The sequence below is a fragment of the Spodoptera frugiperda genome, chromosome 11, assembly GCF_023101765.2.
Source record: "Spodoptera frugiperda isolate SF20-4 chromosome 11, AGI-APGP_CSIRO_Sfru_2.0, whole genome shotgun sequence".
NCBI lineage: Eukaryota > Metazoa > Arthropoda > Insecta > Lepidoptera > Noctuidae > Spodoptera > Spodoptera frugiperda.
The window spans coordinates 1,534,422-1,549,063 of record NC_064222.1 but is presented as its reverse complement, the minus strand read 5'-3'; the positions used below and the strand labels follow the sequence as shown (position 1 = coordinate 1,549,063).

The window sequence follows — 14,642 nt, the reverse complement described above, 5'->3', positions numbered from 1 at the left end:
GTAAAGTTTAAATTCTCTCCTTCTAGAATCCATTCTTTCTTTCATATTATTTCTCACTCAGCTTCGCCTCAGGAAAATATGGATGTTGGCTAACCCAGCTTTTTCTTGGTCGGCCTATCTTTTATATCACCTCCTAGTATAAATTCAACCCTTTAATCTCCATAAAACTCGAGAACGGCTTATCCGATTTGAAGAATTTTGGTCTTTTTATTTGTGGGAAGTCCAGATAAGGTTTAAAAGGTGAGAAAAAAGAAGAGAAGTTTGCCGGATATGTAAGTTGAAATAAAACAGTAAAGTTAATGTATACATAGATATTTTTATTTGAAAAATATTTCGTGTAGCTAACAAACTAATCACAATATGGCATTCTACATCCGAATTAATATATTTATACAAAACATTATTACTGCAAAATAATATACATCTGCCGACACTGTCTATAAACGCTAATATCCGCGAATATCTACAAATATCCGCAGATACCCGCCAATATCCTTTTTATCCGCACTTTTATAACTGCAAGCGAATATATGTACATCATCAATTTAGAATTTCGATTTAATGTTGTTCTAATCACAATCCTGGTACTTTTATTTACATTACAATACCACCGTAAGAAGAAGGATACAGTTACTCAAAAAATTATAATAATATATAACAAAGGAACTCTTTTTTGAACCGATCTGAAAAAAGACTTTTCGAACGATACGGACACGAACATTTCTCAACCCATTTCTTTTAGTTAAAACCAGTTGAAACTGGTTGTACATACTTTAAAAGCAGGCTCACGTGTATATTTGCGAAGTACTTGAAAAAAATAAAAAAGATAGTAAATTTTTCCATAGTGAAACAAAGTTGGGAGGTCTGCTAGTTATAGATAAATATAAATACTTTCTATCTATCATAATGTATCCTTCTTCAAATTACAGCCATATTACATCCCTTGAATAAGTACTAAAAAGAGTAACGAACTAAAACGTTCTTCTCTTTTAATTTTTCGATATTTTCATAAGGGAGTATATGTATAACTTCAAATGTAAGCAGAACAGTTTCTATTCAGCCCAGTATCACCGTTGGGGGCGCTAGTGTCGAGTAAGGTCTGCACTTCAATACAGTTGTCTAATATGAACATTAGACCGTAAGTAAATAGTTTATTGCTAACAGTAACAACCGACAGATCCTTACTCGCCAGTGGCGCCACTTGGCAGGAACTAACACGATACCGTCTTTTACTGGCTACTTTTATAAGTATATTTATATGAATAAAAATAATTCTACTTCCATTTGATCAAGGCTGGCGGTATTACAAAATAATTAAAAATTAAACACGTATTTTATAATAAAAAAAAAATCTATAACAATGATAAAAATTGCAAGTATTTTGTCCACAACCAACGACATTATTGCTGCACTGTGCGTATATTCAATTTACATTCGATTTAAAATTTAACTAATCACTTTAAAATGTCGCATTTATCATCACGTCCTTAAAGTCGACATTTGTGCACAAAATACTTTAAAAAATATATTGATTGAGTAAATAAAAAAGAATCTATGCCTCATGTGTTGGCGAGGTGAAATGTTAGTTAAGTATAAATAAAAATAATATGTGCCGGCGAAGCAATGTTCTCTTATACTAAATATAATATAGTTTAATATATAAGTGACTAATATAATACGGCCGCGCTAAGTAGGCCGGGATTATAAGGCACGTGCCCACTGTGTTGTCACATCAGAAAATAATCGAGAAACAATGAATGCAAAGGGGCTATTAAAATAAAAAAGTTAACAAGAAATAAGGATATCTGATTTCTAAACATACACTTCAAAAAGCCTAAAGAAAAAGATAGTAATCAACCAAAATCGATTTCCGCAAATTACAGGGTAATAGAAGAGAACAAGAAGTGAAGCCAAGTCAAAGTGAATTGAATATCAATTACTAACAACAAACCGAGTGAAAGTTAGAAAATGTCCAAAACACTTCCTTAGAGTAATCTAAGAAACAGTACAGTAACAGTAGTAGTGCAGTGTTCTGATGTGACATCACAGTGTGAACACTATATTATCTGCCTGACACAAAAACGGTTAGAGCTTATTATGATTTTAACTAAGATTATAAAAAACCAAGTTCAAAATATGTTTTGATTACTACATTTCTACCTCTCTCACAAATTGGCTTTAAAAATATTGTACATTTAATAGTTTTGTAATAACTATCGATATATTAACTAAAAACAACGCATCTGCACACGCTGCTCGTGAAGAAGAGTCCCTTTGTAACTCGAAACTAGTAGATTTATTTTCTAAATATTTACGTGATTACCATTTACCATTGTTTTTAGTTAATCTCGTTCGCTCGCGGGTGGTGTGACCAACACTTTATAAAACTATCCACGCTACAACTGCCATGTAGCAAGCACCATGTACAGTTTGACTTGTAAAATTCATTTTAGGTATTTAAACGTAGTAAAATATTGTAATCATCTTCCAATACAAAGCTCAAACCGATTTGGCGTCAACATCGATTGTGTGGACCTTTAAGCGTAAGTCACGCCATCTAGCGAGCGAATGAGTAAAACAAGCGAGCAGCGCTTCACCTCTTTTCATATTACTTCCAGTTTTGTGTTATCCCGTTACATATTGTACTTATAAATAGAGGAAAATCGCTGTTCACCCATCTCGTTCGCTCGCGGGTGGTGTGATCTGCACTTTATAAAACTATTCACGCTACAACTGCCATGTAGCAAGCACCATTATCAAATACGGGAAGGTACGAGCCAACCATTTGCATGCTATGTTAGTCGTAAGAAGGAACGACCCCTAATACCTACACTTTTTTTATTAGATACAGTTGAACTTTGCTGTGTGCATGAATCAAACATCTTATTGAATAATTTAAAACTTAGTTATTTAAGGTCTGAGTTTCATTCCATAAATCTTGTAGAACTACGTGACAGTTGCAGCGAGATACACGGTCCGACATTAACACACAAAAACACATAAATGCGACAAACTAAACATGTAAAGTATGACTTCTAACAATAATATATAAGACAGTCTCTCAAAAACTTTATTATTATGATAATAAAGGCGGAAGTCAACGATTACTTTAATATAATATAATAATAAAAAGAGCCTAATTAACGTGGCCATCAATTATATGCAATATGGTAAAAGAAACACATCTAAATATATCTTACAAATACAAATATCTATTACATTTTAAACGTTATAATAAAACTTATATCTATATATCTACGTACTAATATGTACAACTCATATATCTTTAATGATATTGTGATAATTCGCACTCTATCATTCATTACATCACTTTCCATATTTTATAAGCATCGTTATTGTTTTAAAAATACTATTTAAACATTTGAACGCCAGCGTCACATCTAGGCTACATCGCCGCGCTTATAAACTTATAAGAAAGAAACCGCGATGGTCGCACCCAAAAATGTTCTCTCAAAATTACTTAATATTTTAAATATAAAAAAGTATTGCATTATTATTGGTGTCCAATTAAGGCGATTTAATATAAACGATTCTAACATCCATCTGCTAAATTATACATCTATTTTTATATTTTATTTTATATATAATATAAACATATACAAGGACACCGATACACTATACATGGTATTATGAATATCTATTAATTTTGCATATACTACGTCTGAATGAACACAAATACCATCCTACGTCCGCCGTTGCGTTCTGAGATTCTTAGATCCGATAAAATAATAAATAGAAAAAAAATATAAATTCGTTCTTCGGCTAAGTTTAGCTCCTAGCTGTCAATAATAAAGGAATAAACATTTGCTTAATCACATTAAAAAATTATAATAGCTCACTTTATAAAAAACCTTTGCAAATGATAGTGTACTTAAGAAATTGGTCTCGCACCACTGTTTCCCTATAAATGAAAGATAATGCGCACTAAATAATAACACAATGACAACGACCTCCGGCTCGCTACGACCGCACCTCACTGACCTAACACCGCCCGCTCGCGTATATACAAAGCCTCCATACTATCGTCACAAACCTGTACAAAAATAACGCAGGACACACAATATTATGTATTTTTCTTTAATATATACAACATCTAAATTTAATAAACGTCTTGGTGTTACCAATTTATTGATATCAATAATTATAGTTACTTTGTTATATAAACTAGAGTATAAAATTTGACTCCAATCAAAATACAACGCATTCTGCTATTAAATGACGAAATTATTACTTTACGTAAGATTCACACACATAGAATTATTATATAGACTTTTTTTAATAGTTATTATAGGCACAAATGAACAATATTGAGTGCCTTAAGCTTCACTACAACTACTTATAGTAGGCGAGGGGTTTTAGTCCTACAAGTATATTCATATTTCACTACGGGACCTCCATTCTTCCCAATCAAACACAATTCTCTAAAACCAATCCTTTCCTTTGACGTTACATTTTTTCACTAAATAAATAAAGCTGCCAGATTAAAAAAATACAATTATGCCGACATGTCTTTTTCCAATAATTTCGATATGATTTATGACTAGTGCTTTTCAATCGCAGTTTTGTTTTTCTTTTTTTTTTTAATAAGAGATCGAAGTGTTGTGATTTATCGCGATTTAAGTCAATACGCTAAAATATAAAGATAGGAAACGTGATTAAGGAAATCGTCCACTGAGTCACTCGTATAGAGGGTTAGTAAAAGCTGTGATTGGCCGACAAATGGAATGACGAAATCAGTGGACTGTCTAAGCGACCTTAAAAATAAAAGAAATATTTATCTATATACATTTAGTATGTCTACTCCACTCCTATTTCAAAGAATATAGAACTAAAATCAATGCCAACAATGATTTAGATTTTCTTCTGAAACATTTTCTTGTACTGTATCTAGTAAATGGTTCTTTACAATATCAATTTGCCTCCGGAAATTTGAAACTAAGCTTTGTTCGCCACTAACACCCATATTCTAAGAAGTTCCTTTAATAAACTTAAACAAAGAACATTAACGGAGTAAGAACTCATAAACTCAACATAGAAATATCTACATGAAAAATATAAAAAAAGAACTCTGATGAAGAAAGAAATAGCTATGATATGTCTATCAAAAATAATAGACAAAACATCGCATCTAATCTTCAATAATAGAAAAACACAACCATTATACTCGAGTAGATAATGTTCACACGGTTAGCACGTATCGTATTACGATTATTACGAGCGACCGCTCGACAAGTTTCGAGCCCTACCGGAGCCCTTAGGCAAGAGTTGCATACATGGCGGACTTAAGGACGTAACTCGCTTGAACATAATCTAACTTAGTACATGTCCCGTTGTACTTATCATAGAAAAACATTTATTCTAATCTCTTTATTAGGCCCATATTGGAAGGATACACAATGTAACACATCCAATGAAATTAAAGATTCATCTTAGAATATGTGTATAATGTAATATTGGATCTATCGCTACCCTACCTCTAGTCACCATAAACTATGCAGTTGTCTATTGTCATTGACTGGAACTTATTATTGGCTACTCTTTCATTGCACAAAACTTTTTAAATTGCTAACTAGAAACAAGATTATATTGACGACGCGATGTCTCGAGACATTGTGTGAAGGAATCTATAATATTGTCTTAAAAGTATTGCGAAATAAGGAATCTCCGTCTGTATGGTATAAAACAGTGGCGTAGAACATTCTAGTATATCGTAATTAAGTAGATTGTGTGTACCACCGTCGTGTCAACTGCTCGTTCGTCCCTTTCTTCAGTCACCCGTCCCGTCGCGCCGCCATATTTTCAACTAACACCACATACTAATATCGACGCAAACACTAAGTTTAGTAGGAAGTAACGCATACCGACTACTGCGGTACAAGGCGGACCTCCGTCGAAGCACTTTCTAGAGGCCACTTGTTTCACTGCCCGCTACAAGTATTGTATCCATTGTACTGTCTATTGCGTACTCTTATCAGGCAGGGAAATTCAGTTTTACCTGGAACAAATAAAAAGATGTTTAACAAAAAGTTTCCACGAGTATTTGATGTATGCGCAAATATTATAATACTTGCGCAAGCTTTTGTAGACTTTGCGCAATTTGCGCAACTAAAATCTTTACTACATAAAATGTAACTAAGATTTTCTTTCAGAGACTATGAATAAAAACATATTTCTTTCTCATTACTTGAGTAGTTGAGGAGACTGAACCTGACTAGTTCCTACATTTGCCTGAATTACCAATGAAAATAGTGTTTATTTATACGTTACCTAGTCCGAGTCGGAGTCGTCATTGAGCGAGGAGCGCAGCTTGGAGAGAGTGCGTCTTGCAGCGGGCGTGTCGTCCTCTTCGTCTGAGGAGATCACGATACGCTGGCGTGGCTTCACGCCTGTCGCGCCACGCGTCATGCGCCGTGACACTCCGCCCTCCTTCTCCGCTGTAAGATAACACACCACCATACCGTAATTAAAACTCATCAAGGTAAGGAAAATCCACCAGGAAATCGCAAACTCAGGAGCAGGCAGGCAGTATATGGCAATAGCCTCAACCACTATTACATGAGATTTATAAAATAAATGGTGAAAAGTTGCCTACTTCTTCTACTTCTTAACTTTAAGAGTGTTATGATCTATTTACCAAGGATGCTAGATATAGTTATGTTTTTTTTTCTTATACCATCAAAACTTGATGGCTGATCACTCAAGTAACTCATTCCAAAACAATATTTATAATTTAACACTGACAAATTCTTCCCTTAGTACACCTTAGTAACTTATTGACTAGATAGATATACTCGACAAATATAGAGACACAAGTAATATACTCACAAACAACTTCTTTGTGCTTAACTTTAGCCTCCTTCTTGGCTTGTTTCTCCTGTTCCTTCTTCTCGATCTTGGCCTTCTTCAGCGCCTGGCACTTCTCCAGCGTGGGCTTACCTTCGAGCCCGGCCGCCGTCAGCAGGTCCAGCATCTTCTGTACACGCTCTTTGTTTTTCGTACAACCTGAAATGAGAAGGATATTTGGAGATATAGGACAAGGTTATTGTATTGCTTTAACGAAATATGGTAGCTTTGAGATTTCGAATCATTATCTCCCGAGTTTCAGTCTATTTTGTCGCGTCGATCGAGAAATCGAGAGATCGGTCGACAGTGATCAAGAGTTTTAAATAATAATAAAAATCATTTGTTTCATTTTGACTGAAACTCAATCGTATGTCTTGAGAGTATTCATTTTCATTTGTTAAAATAGCATAAGTTAGAATGAGGACGACGCAAATACCTTCTACATGGAACTTACCAAATATACATTTTTATTTTCACCCAAAATTTGAAAACTAGAATTTATGTGTGAAGAAACTTCAAGAACATACCTTCAACAAGCTTCTTGTAGTCGAACCTTATCCCAGCAGCTTTGCAGAACTTCTTCATGTCTGTGATACCAGGTTGGCGGAGTTCTGGCGGTACAGGGGGTCGCCCCCGTCGTCCAGTCCCCGGCGTGCTGGGCGTGGACCCCGTACCCCCTGCAGACGGGGTCCCGGGGGCTCGTGGACTGTTCTTGGACCCCTTCGGCCTGCCCGGTCCGCGCTTCAGTGGCGTGTCCTGTTCGTGATGGACGATCATTTCATTCGGTACGATTAATTATGATTTATGAATGGCGCGTTTCGTGTGACGGTGGCAAATGCTTTTAAATAATTAACTTGGTACTTGATGTTAGCAGTTTCTTATTTTTTACTTTAATAATGAAGTTTTAACTTTATAGCCTAGTAATAAGGTTGCTTATATCTAGACATACAGTTAATTCATCAAGTACTGGTTAACAAACATTTGCCACCATAATGGTTATGATATTTCATTCGCACTGCAGCTTTAAATTTAAACATCCTTTGTAAAGATAACGTATTTTCTCAATGGTTAATTAAAACTGCAGACCGAATACAATAAGTGACAGATGACATGAGATGACTATGAATATGTAGTGACATCATTTGTTTGATCCATAAATAGATGTGAAATAAAAGGAGGTGGTTGAATTTCGTATATGAAATGAATGACCACATTCGCCTACTCGTCGAATGCACTACTACTGGGTTCTGGAGATCCTAGATCAACCAAAGTATAGACTATAAGGAACTCTTAACATAAGTGGTGAAAAAGAGGGCGAACAGTTCGGGAAATCGAATAAAAAAATATTAAAATATAGTTAAGGTATGTAGTAATCATATTACTGACATATCTAGGCTTCATCATAAAAAGGAACATTAGATTGGTAATGAGCACTTACTTCGTCACTCTCTTCCGAGTCGCTGCCGGAGGAACCTGACGAGTCGTCTGATGATGAAGAGTCCACTGTCGTTACCTGAAGAACACCATTGAGATTGAAGATTTTTGTTTGGATTAAGGTCATTTCAATCTTTAAAGTAACTGCCTCTGTCTGTTGGCAATGAACTCTAAAACTTCTAAATAGATACTGATGTGATTACAATAATACAAACTGATTGTTGTATTATTTTTCAATTTTCAATTATCTTTTGTTTTTCTCACCTCAGTAGACGCTGGCATGAGCCCTCTAGCCTGTAACTTGGCGGCGGCCAGTTTGGCGGCGGCGGCCTTCTGCGCGGCGATCTGCGCGGCCTGCGTGGCGAGCTTCTCTCGCTCGGCGTTGGCGTCGTAGTAGTTGAACAACACCTCCATGGACACCGGCACGTCGCCGAAGTACACCTCGTTGGGGATGTGCGACGAGTCCAGGCAGTCGTCGCTCCATCGCCTGCGGAACAGTTCAATATGGGTTGATTTTATGTGTGTGTCTAAAATGAATATGTAGAAAAAATCTTTTATAGACTAATTTAGTAACCATAACAGTCCAGAACCTGCTTAACATGGTATAACTTAACAAAATCATACATTGAATTTCCAACTTTAATATTGATAACTTTAGATTAAAGATTGACAAGTATAATTTTTGCTTATCGTAAATCTCTTATGAAAAAAAAGATCTTTAAGAAAACAATTAAAATAGCATTTAATAAATAAAGATAATATAATATTTTATAAATACAGTAAGTATGACTGACCTTCTAAACTGTATCCCAGAGAAGTCCTTCCTGAAGGGTCTGATGGCGTACTGGTACCCGGTGGCGCGGGGGCGCGGCGGCTGCGGCAGGGGGCGCGGCGGGGGCGCGCGGGGCGCAGCGGGGGCGGGGGCGCGGGGCGCGGCGCCCGGCGGCTTGGGCTTGTTGGTGGAGCCCTTGGGCCGGCCCCTCTTCTTGGGCTGCCACAGTGACGATTTATTCTCAAGATTTAACGGGTGCAGTGACTATGCGCTCGATGGGTGAACTTACTGATCGGTTGGTACACAGGTGATTGTGATCTAAGTATGCTACATCTACAACAATACTCACTAAAAGCCGATATACAGCCATATTTTATCAATTGTTATAGGAAAAAAATATCTTAGTAGATCTAATTGAAACTTTTCAGTAAACTACCCCGAAATATACAGTAGTTAAGAAACTACTATCATAGTCCTACAATCCTATCATCTATCATAACTAAACATTACGAACAGTAAAGAATATGATGATAGTTGTACTTTATATTGCATGCATAAAAATCTAAACGAGACAATATTGAGCAATGATCATGCAATTAAATTAATTATTACCTACATTATCTAAGTCTAACTACATTTCAAACTAAATTAACAAAAACTACAATAAAATCCTAGATGTAATGAGACTCTAATGCCCGAATACTCAAACGCTACTCAATTTTAAGACGCTCTCAAGTTTAGTTCTGTCACTATCAGTTCTTTATAAAATGACAGAGATAGCACGATATTTAAGTACAACTTAAAATTGAGTAGCATTTGAGTATTCGGGCGTAACTCCCGTGGACACCAAAATGAGATGACATGAAAAAGCAGGTGAGAGTGAAATATCAAAATAAATAGAATGTGTCTAAAACTAATGTACCTCGCTGCCTGGAGTCGGCACCTTGCCGGGTATAGCGCCTGACTTCGGGAGCTCTGGACTGCTGAACGGTTTCCGATCCTCTTCACTGTAACAATTAATTAAATATCTAGTATTTAACTCTTCACATTTCAAATTCAACTTTGTTAATTGAACAATCAGTGCCCTTGGTAGTTTGCTTTACGTTGAACGAAAACGAACGTCTGATTGATTGGTTTATGCAAGCCGGCCAATCACAGCAACGAACGCGCTCTCGTTTCGATTACTTTAAACGTAAAAGAAACTCATACTAAGGGTACTGAGCAACTCTTTCTTCGATTCACCAATTGTTGTTTTGGGTATGGGTGCATAGGAAATTGTATGTTAGTAAATGCACCCACAGGAGAAAATCCTAGATAGGGGCAGTGTTTTTATTTACTCTGACAATGAATTTGTTTAAAAATACAAAACATTCCATCTCCATTCTCCATGTATTTCTTGCTTACAAAATTCGGTGAATCATTCACTTAGTTTTCTCCGTTTGCATATTATTATTTATCATCAGTTTATGACTTTAACATTACGTTAGTCAAGTGTGCCATGTTCCAATCACCTATGATCATTTACAAAGTACTATAATTATAATAAGGCTTACCTCTTGTCACTAAGAGTCGTGGGCTCCGCCGCTCGTTGTGAATCACCAGCGCCGCCTTCAGCCGCACCCTCAGCTTTGCAAGACTCTATAAAATAAATAATACTATGTAGATAGATGACATTACGATAATATGGGTACAATAAAATTGTTACATATTTATAAAATAAACTTAATGAGAATAAATAGGTATTACTTACCGGTTGGTTTATCCATAGACTTGTTCTCAACACCAATGATTGGATGACCATCATCTGTAAATTGAGAAATTAAGGAATGTATTGAAGAACAATTTTGACGATCTGTAGCCTTAATACAAGTTTGCTTTACGTTTAAAATAATCGTAAGGAGAGCACGGTCGGTGCTCTAATTGGCCGGCTCGAATAAACTAACCAATCAGAGCGCCGAACGCGGTCTCGTTTCGATTACTTTAAACGTAAAGTAAACTCGTATTACGGGCACTGACCTATAGCGACACTAGCGCCAACTGATGAGAACTAGTTAAATCGAAAATGTTACCGTGTGAAAAAAGATAGCAGATGTTACATACCTTTGTTTTGCAAGTCAGTGGGCTTCTGTGATCCATCCAGAGACAACGATTTTTGGCCGACATCTATAATAAACAGTGAAATCAAATTGTCAATATTTTTATTTAAACAATTCTCCTCAATTTAAGTGTAAGAGAGTTATGCTCGGCACGAATAGGCCAGCTCGACGGAGCGATACCACGGCCTCACAGAAAACCGACGTCAAACAACGCTTGCGTTATATTTCGTTGTATGACTGAACCTAACTCATACAAGAGGCCCAGTTACCCCCCTCAATCCCCGATTCCTAACCCCAAAAGGCCGGCAAAGCACTTGCAAAACCTCTGGTGTTTCGGGTGTCCATGGGTGGCAGTGATTGCTTACTATCAGGTGATCCGTCTACACCAAACTCCATAAGAAAAAGGCATAATATCAAAAATACATACCAATAGGCTTATCCTGTCTGTGTGCTAAATCATCCGGCTTGAATATATCCGTCTTTATCTTAATTTTAGGCTGGTCTAAGTCACCACCCTGGAACAACACATTATAAATATAAATAATTGTATTCAAACAAAACTCAGCTCTATTATTCTGTACAGTGGAACCTTTTTTGTGACAAACTAAATAATTTAGTAGTTTTAGATGATTTTCGATTATGAACCTTATTAAAATATGTTTAAGTGGTTGTGGAAAGTGTATATTTGTACCATTTTTAACTTTATGGCAATTATTTTAAACCATATTTTTTATTAATTTCTTTCTTTGTTCTTTAGATGTTAAGCTGCATATTTTAGTTTAGGATTACTTATAGAAGTGTATTTGTATAAGCACTGGTTCAGTATTGTTAAAAAATATTGAACAAAATATAGGTATGTAAAATACTAACATTGATTCAAATCTAGTTAAGACTCATTGCCAAAAACTAATTAGGAAAAGACAAAGACAAAGTATCTGATCTTCTTATTAGATCTTACTATGATGTTTCATCATCTCATACTACATAAATATGTATTTCTACATTTTCTGTAGTCCCTGTTTACCATCAGTGTATATTTCGGGCTTGGGAATCGAAACCAAGACCTCTCACTAAGCTGCCATACATGCAATTACTTAAAATTCTCTCAAAACAATAACATCGACAAAAAGGCTCCATTGTATGTTTCTAAGTAAAAAGTATTATATTTAAATATTAACCAAGGTACTGGGTATGTGGACATTGTACTCTCTCTGCCTCGCCTGTAGATTGAACACATACAAACACATGTTATTATAGCACATACACATACAAAGTACATAACACAACAATATACTTCTAAACAACAAGAATATAGGAAAGATTGCAAAGAAACGAGTCAAAATATATAGGAGCACATTATATGTGCATCTGTATTATTTGTTTATGTTTAGGTGCACATAATACCAGCATTTCTATTATTTGCCTTTTTCAAAGTTAAACTCAATTTTTTTATCCCGAATATACTAACTACTTGAAGGCACTTTTGAATGAAAGAGCCAATATAATAATATTAAAAATGTCTATCTATCAGTTGGACATCTAGTTACATGTCCATATCGAAACTTTTCATTAAATATGTCCAACACCAATGTCATATGGGGTGAACCCATAGCCATATACAATCACTTTATTTTTGCATAAATCAAGATAAACAAAAAAGAAACTTAAAATAATATTTTATAGTTCATCAAAAGTCTAATACTAAACTCATTTAAAAACAATCCATATTAGTTTCTAAGTAGATTTAAATAAGTATAAATCAAGTTACAAATAACTTATTTTTGACTTTGCAATCATCCCTGTTATTAATAATCTCAAAAAGAATAAAAGCATACACAATCCACAATGAAATATAAAAAGTATTGGCATAAGAAAGTTATCAAAGAAAATTATTTAGTAAGCAAAACATTGATAAAGTTAATTTTAAACTAATAAAGTCACCATTTATTAGTACTGAATCAAAATACCAAGTTATTATTAAAAAGAAACTAATTAAAATGAAAAACAATATTAGACACAACTACTTTAGTCATTTAAAAGCATTTATGCAATAATTATAAACCCAAAAATTACTTTTGTTATTTTTATATGAAGAGAAAAGCCCCTATTTCTGGTTAGAAACACTTACCAGCATCTCATTCTCAGGGTGTGGTCGTTTCTGAGCATCAGTTGGTTCCAGTTTAATCTCTGATTTCAGCTGCTTCACATCCAGGGGCTTCTGAGTGTCCAGTGGGGGTAACAGGTGTGGTTGGGGCGGCCAGGCAGGCTTGTGCACACCCACGTCTCCATAGCCTTGAACTAACACATTGCAGTCAACTCACAACACACAACTACATACTCACAAATATAAAAAAGATCTTTACTTAGTATAGCTTCAAGTTGTAAGACATTAACAGAGAGAAAACAGGTTATTCAATATTTGCAGTGTTCCTAACTCACACACACAACTTGAGGAAAACTTTTACTACCAACCCATTGATAAAAAAAATGTCAACAATCTTTAAAATCTGTCAAAGTTCATTACCATAGAAAATTGGTCTCTATTTACTATGACCCAAAATCTATTTTCTACTACAAGGCAAATGTTTGGTTATATTTTTATTTTTTCTAGAAAATATTATTGAAAATTGTATTGTAAACTTACCCATATGGGACTGTGGCATGTGTAGCTGTGCTTGCGGCGGCTGTTGTGGCGGGAAACTCTGGTGATGCGGGTAGTTCTGGTGCGCAGGAGGCGCGTACGACAAGTTCTGCGGGGCATAGCCCCCCGGCGGCGGCGGCCCGTAGGGCGAAAACGCCTCCGGCGGTGGATAATGAGTGTTGTATGCACCAGCATACGGTTGATACGGTATTTGGTGACCATTATCTATAATCACGAAAACAACGTCAATACTTCCGAAATATAACCAATAAGATATATGTTTCGCGCTCAAAGTTCACTCACCTATATAATTTAGCGGCAAACCATTTCCCTGGACCACTCCATGGCCCGGTTCGCCCTCCATTCGCAATCGCTTCTGATTCATGGCTCTTTCGGCTTCATAATTCATCTTGGTAACTAAAAACAAAAACCTCTTTCAATACCACTGTACGCGTTCACAATAAAACTCATTTCTTCACTAATATCGCAACAACACAACGCATATTAAACATTCTCGCGTTAATTGTGACGGACGCCAACCGGACGCCAGCACAAAACACAGGTTATATGCCCAGCAAAAGCAAACACAAGCGTACCTTTGTTGGTCAATGATTGTTATTGATTTTAGTTTATAGACGCACTTAGAGCATTCCCCGCGATGATTTGGTACATAATAGAGCACTTTAACAAGTCAAAATAACTGTTGCATACAAAATATGCATCAAATTATCGGCCTAATGACAGTAAAATTAGAAAAAAAACACAAGTGAAGCGGAGTTCGAGTATTTTTTTTCTCATTCTTTCGTATTTTTTGTTGTGGCAATTTGTCTTTTTT

At 35.7% G+C, this 14,642-nt stretch overlaps 1 protein-coding gene across 8 annotated transcripts; it reads right to left on the bottom strand.

The window, feature by feature from the left end:
* Positions 1 to 4,769: 4,769 nt before the first annotated feature.
* On the bottom strand, positions 4,770 to 14,610 carry LOC118274921 (uncharacterized). 8 transcript variants are annotated; one of them, XM_050697023.1, is made up of 17 exons: positions 14,404 to 14,610; positions 14,111 to 14,224; positions 13,811 to 14,032; positions 13,295 to 13,464; positions 12,345 to 12,386; positions 11,594 to 11,681; positions 11,171 to 11,233; positions 10,821 to 10,874; positions 10,624 to 10,708; positions 9,993 to 10,077; positions 9,093 to 9,289; positions 8,563 to 8,785; positions 8,303 to 8,377; positions 7,392 to 7,620; positions 6,847 to 7,023; positions 6,289 to 6,455; positions 4,770 to 6,016 (listed from the first exon to the last, which is right to left on the bottom strand). In XM_050697023.1, exons 2-16 carry the CDS (start codon positions 14,214 to 14,216, stop codon positions 6,289 to 6,291), a joined length of 1,983 nt encoding a protein of 660 aa, XP_050552980.1. In that variant the 5' UTR covers positions 14,217 to 14,224; positions 14,404 to 14,610; the 3' UTR covers positions 4,770 to 6,016. The 8 variants fall into 8 exon arrangements, with proteins under 8 accessions (XP_050552980.1, XP_050552975.1, XP_050552979.1 ...); XM_050697018.1 differs by having other exon boundaries at positions 14,449 to 14,610; XM_050697022.1 differs by having other exon boundaries at positions 7,392 to 7,605; positions 14,449 to 14,610.
* Between the last annotated feature and the right edge of the window lie 32 nt (positions 14,611 to 14,642).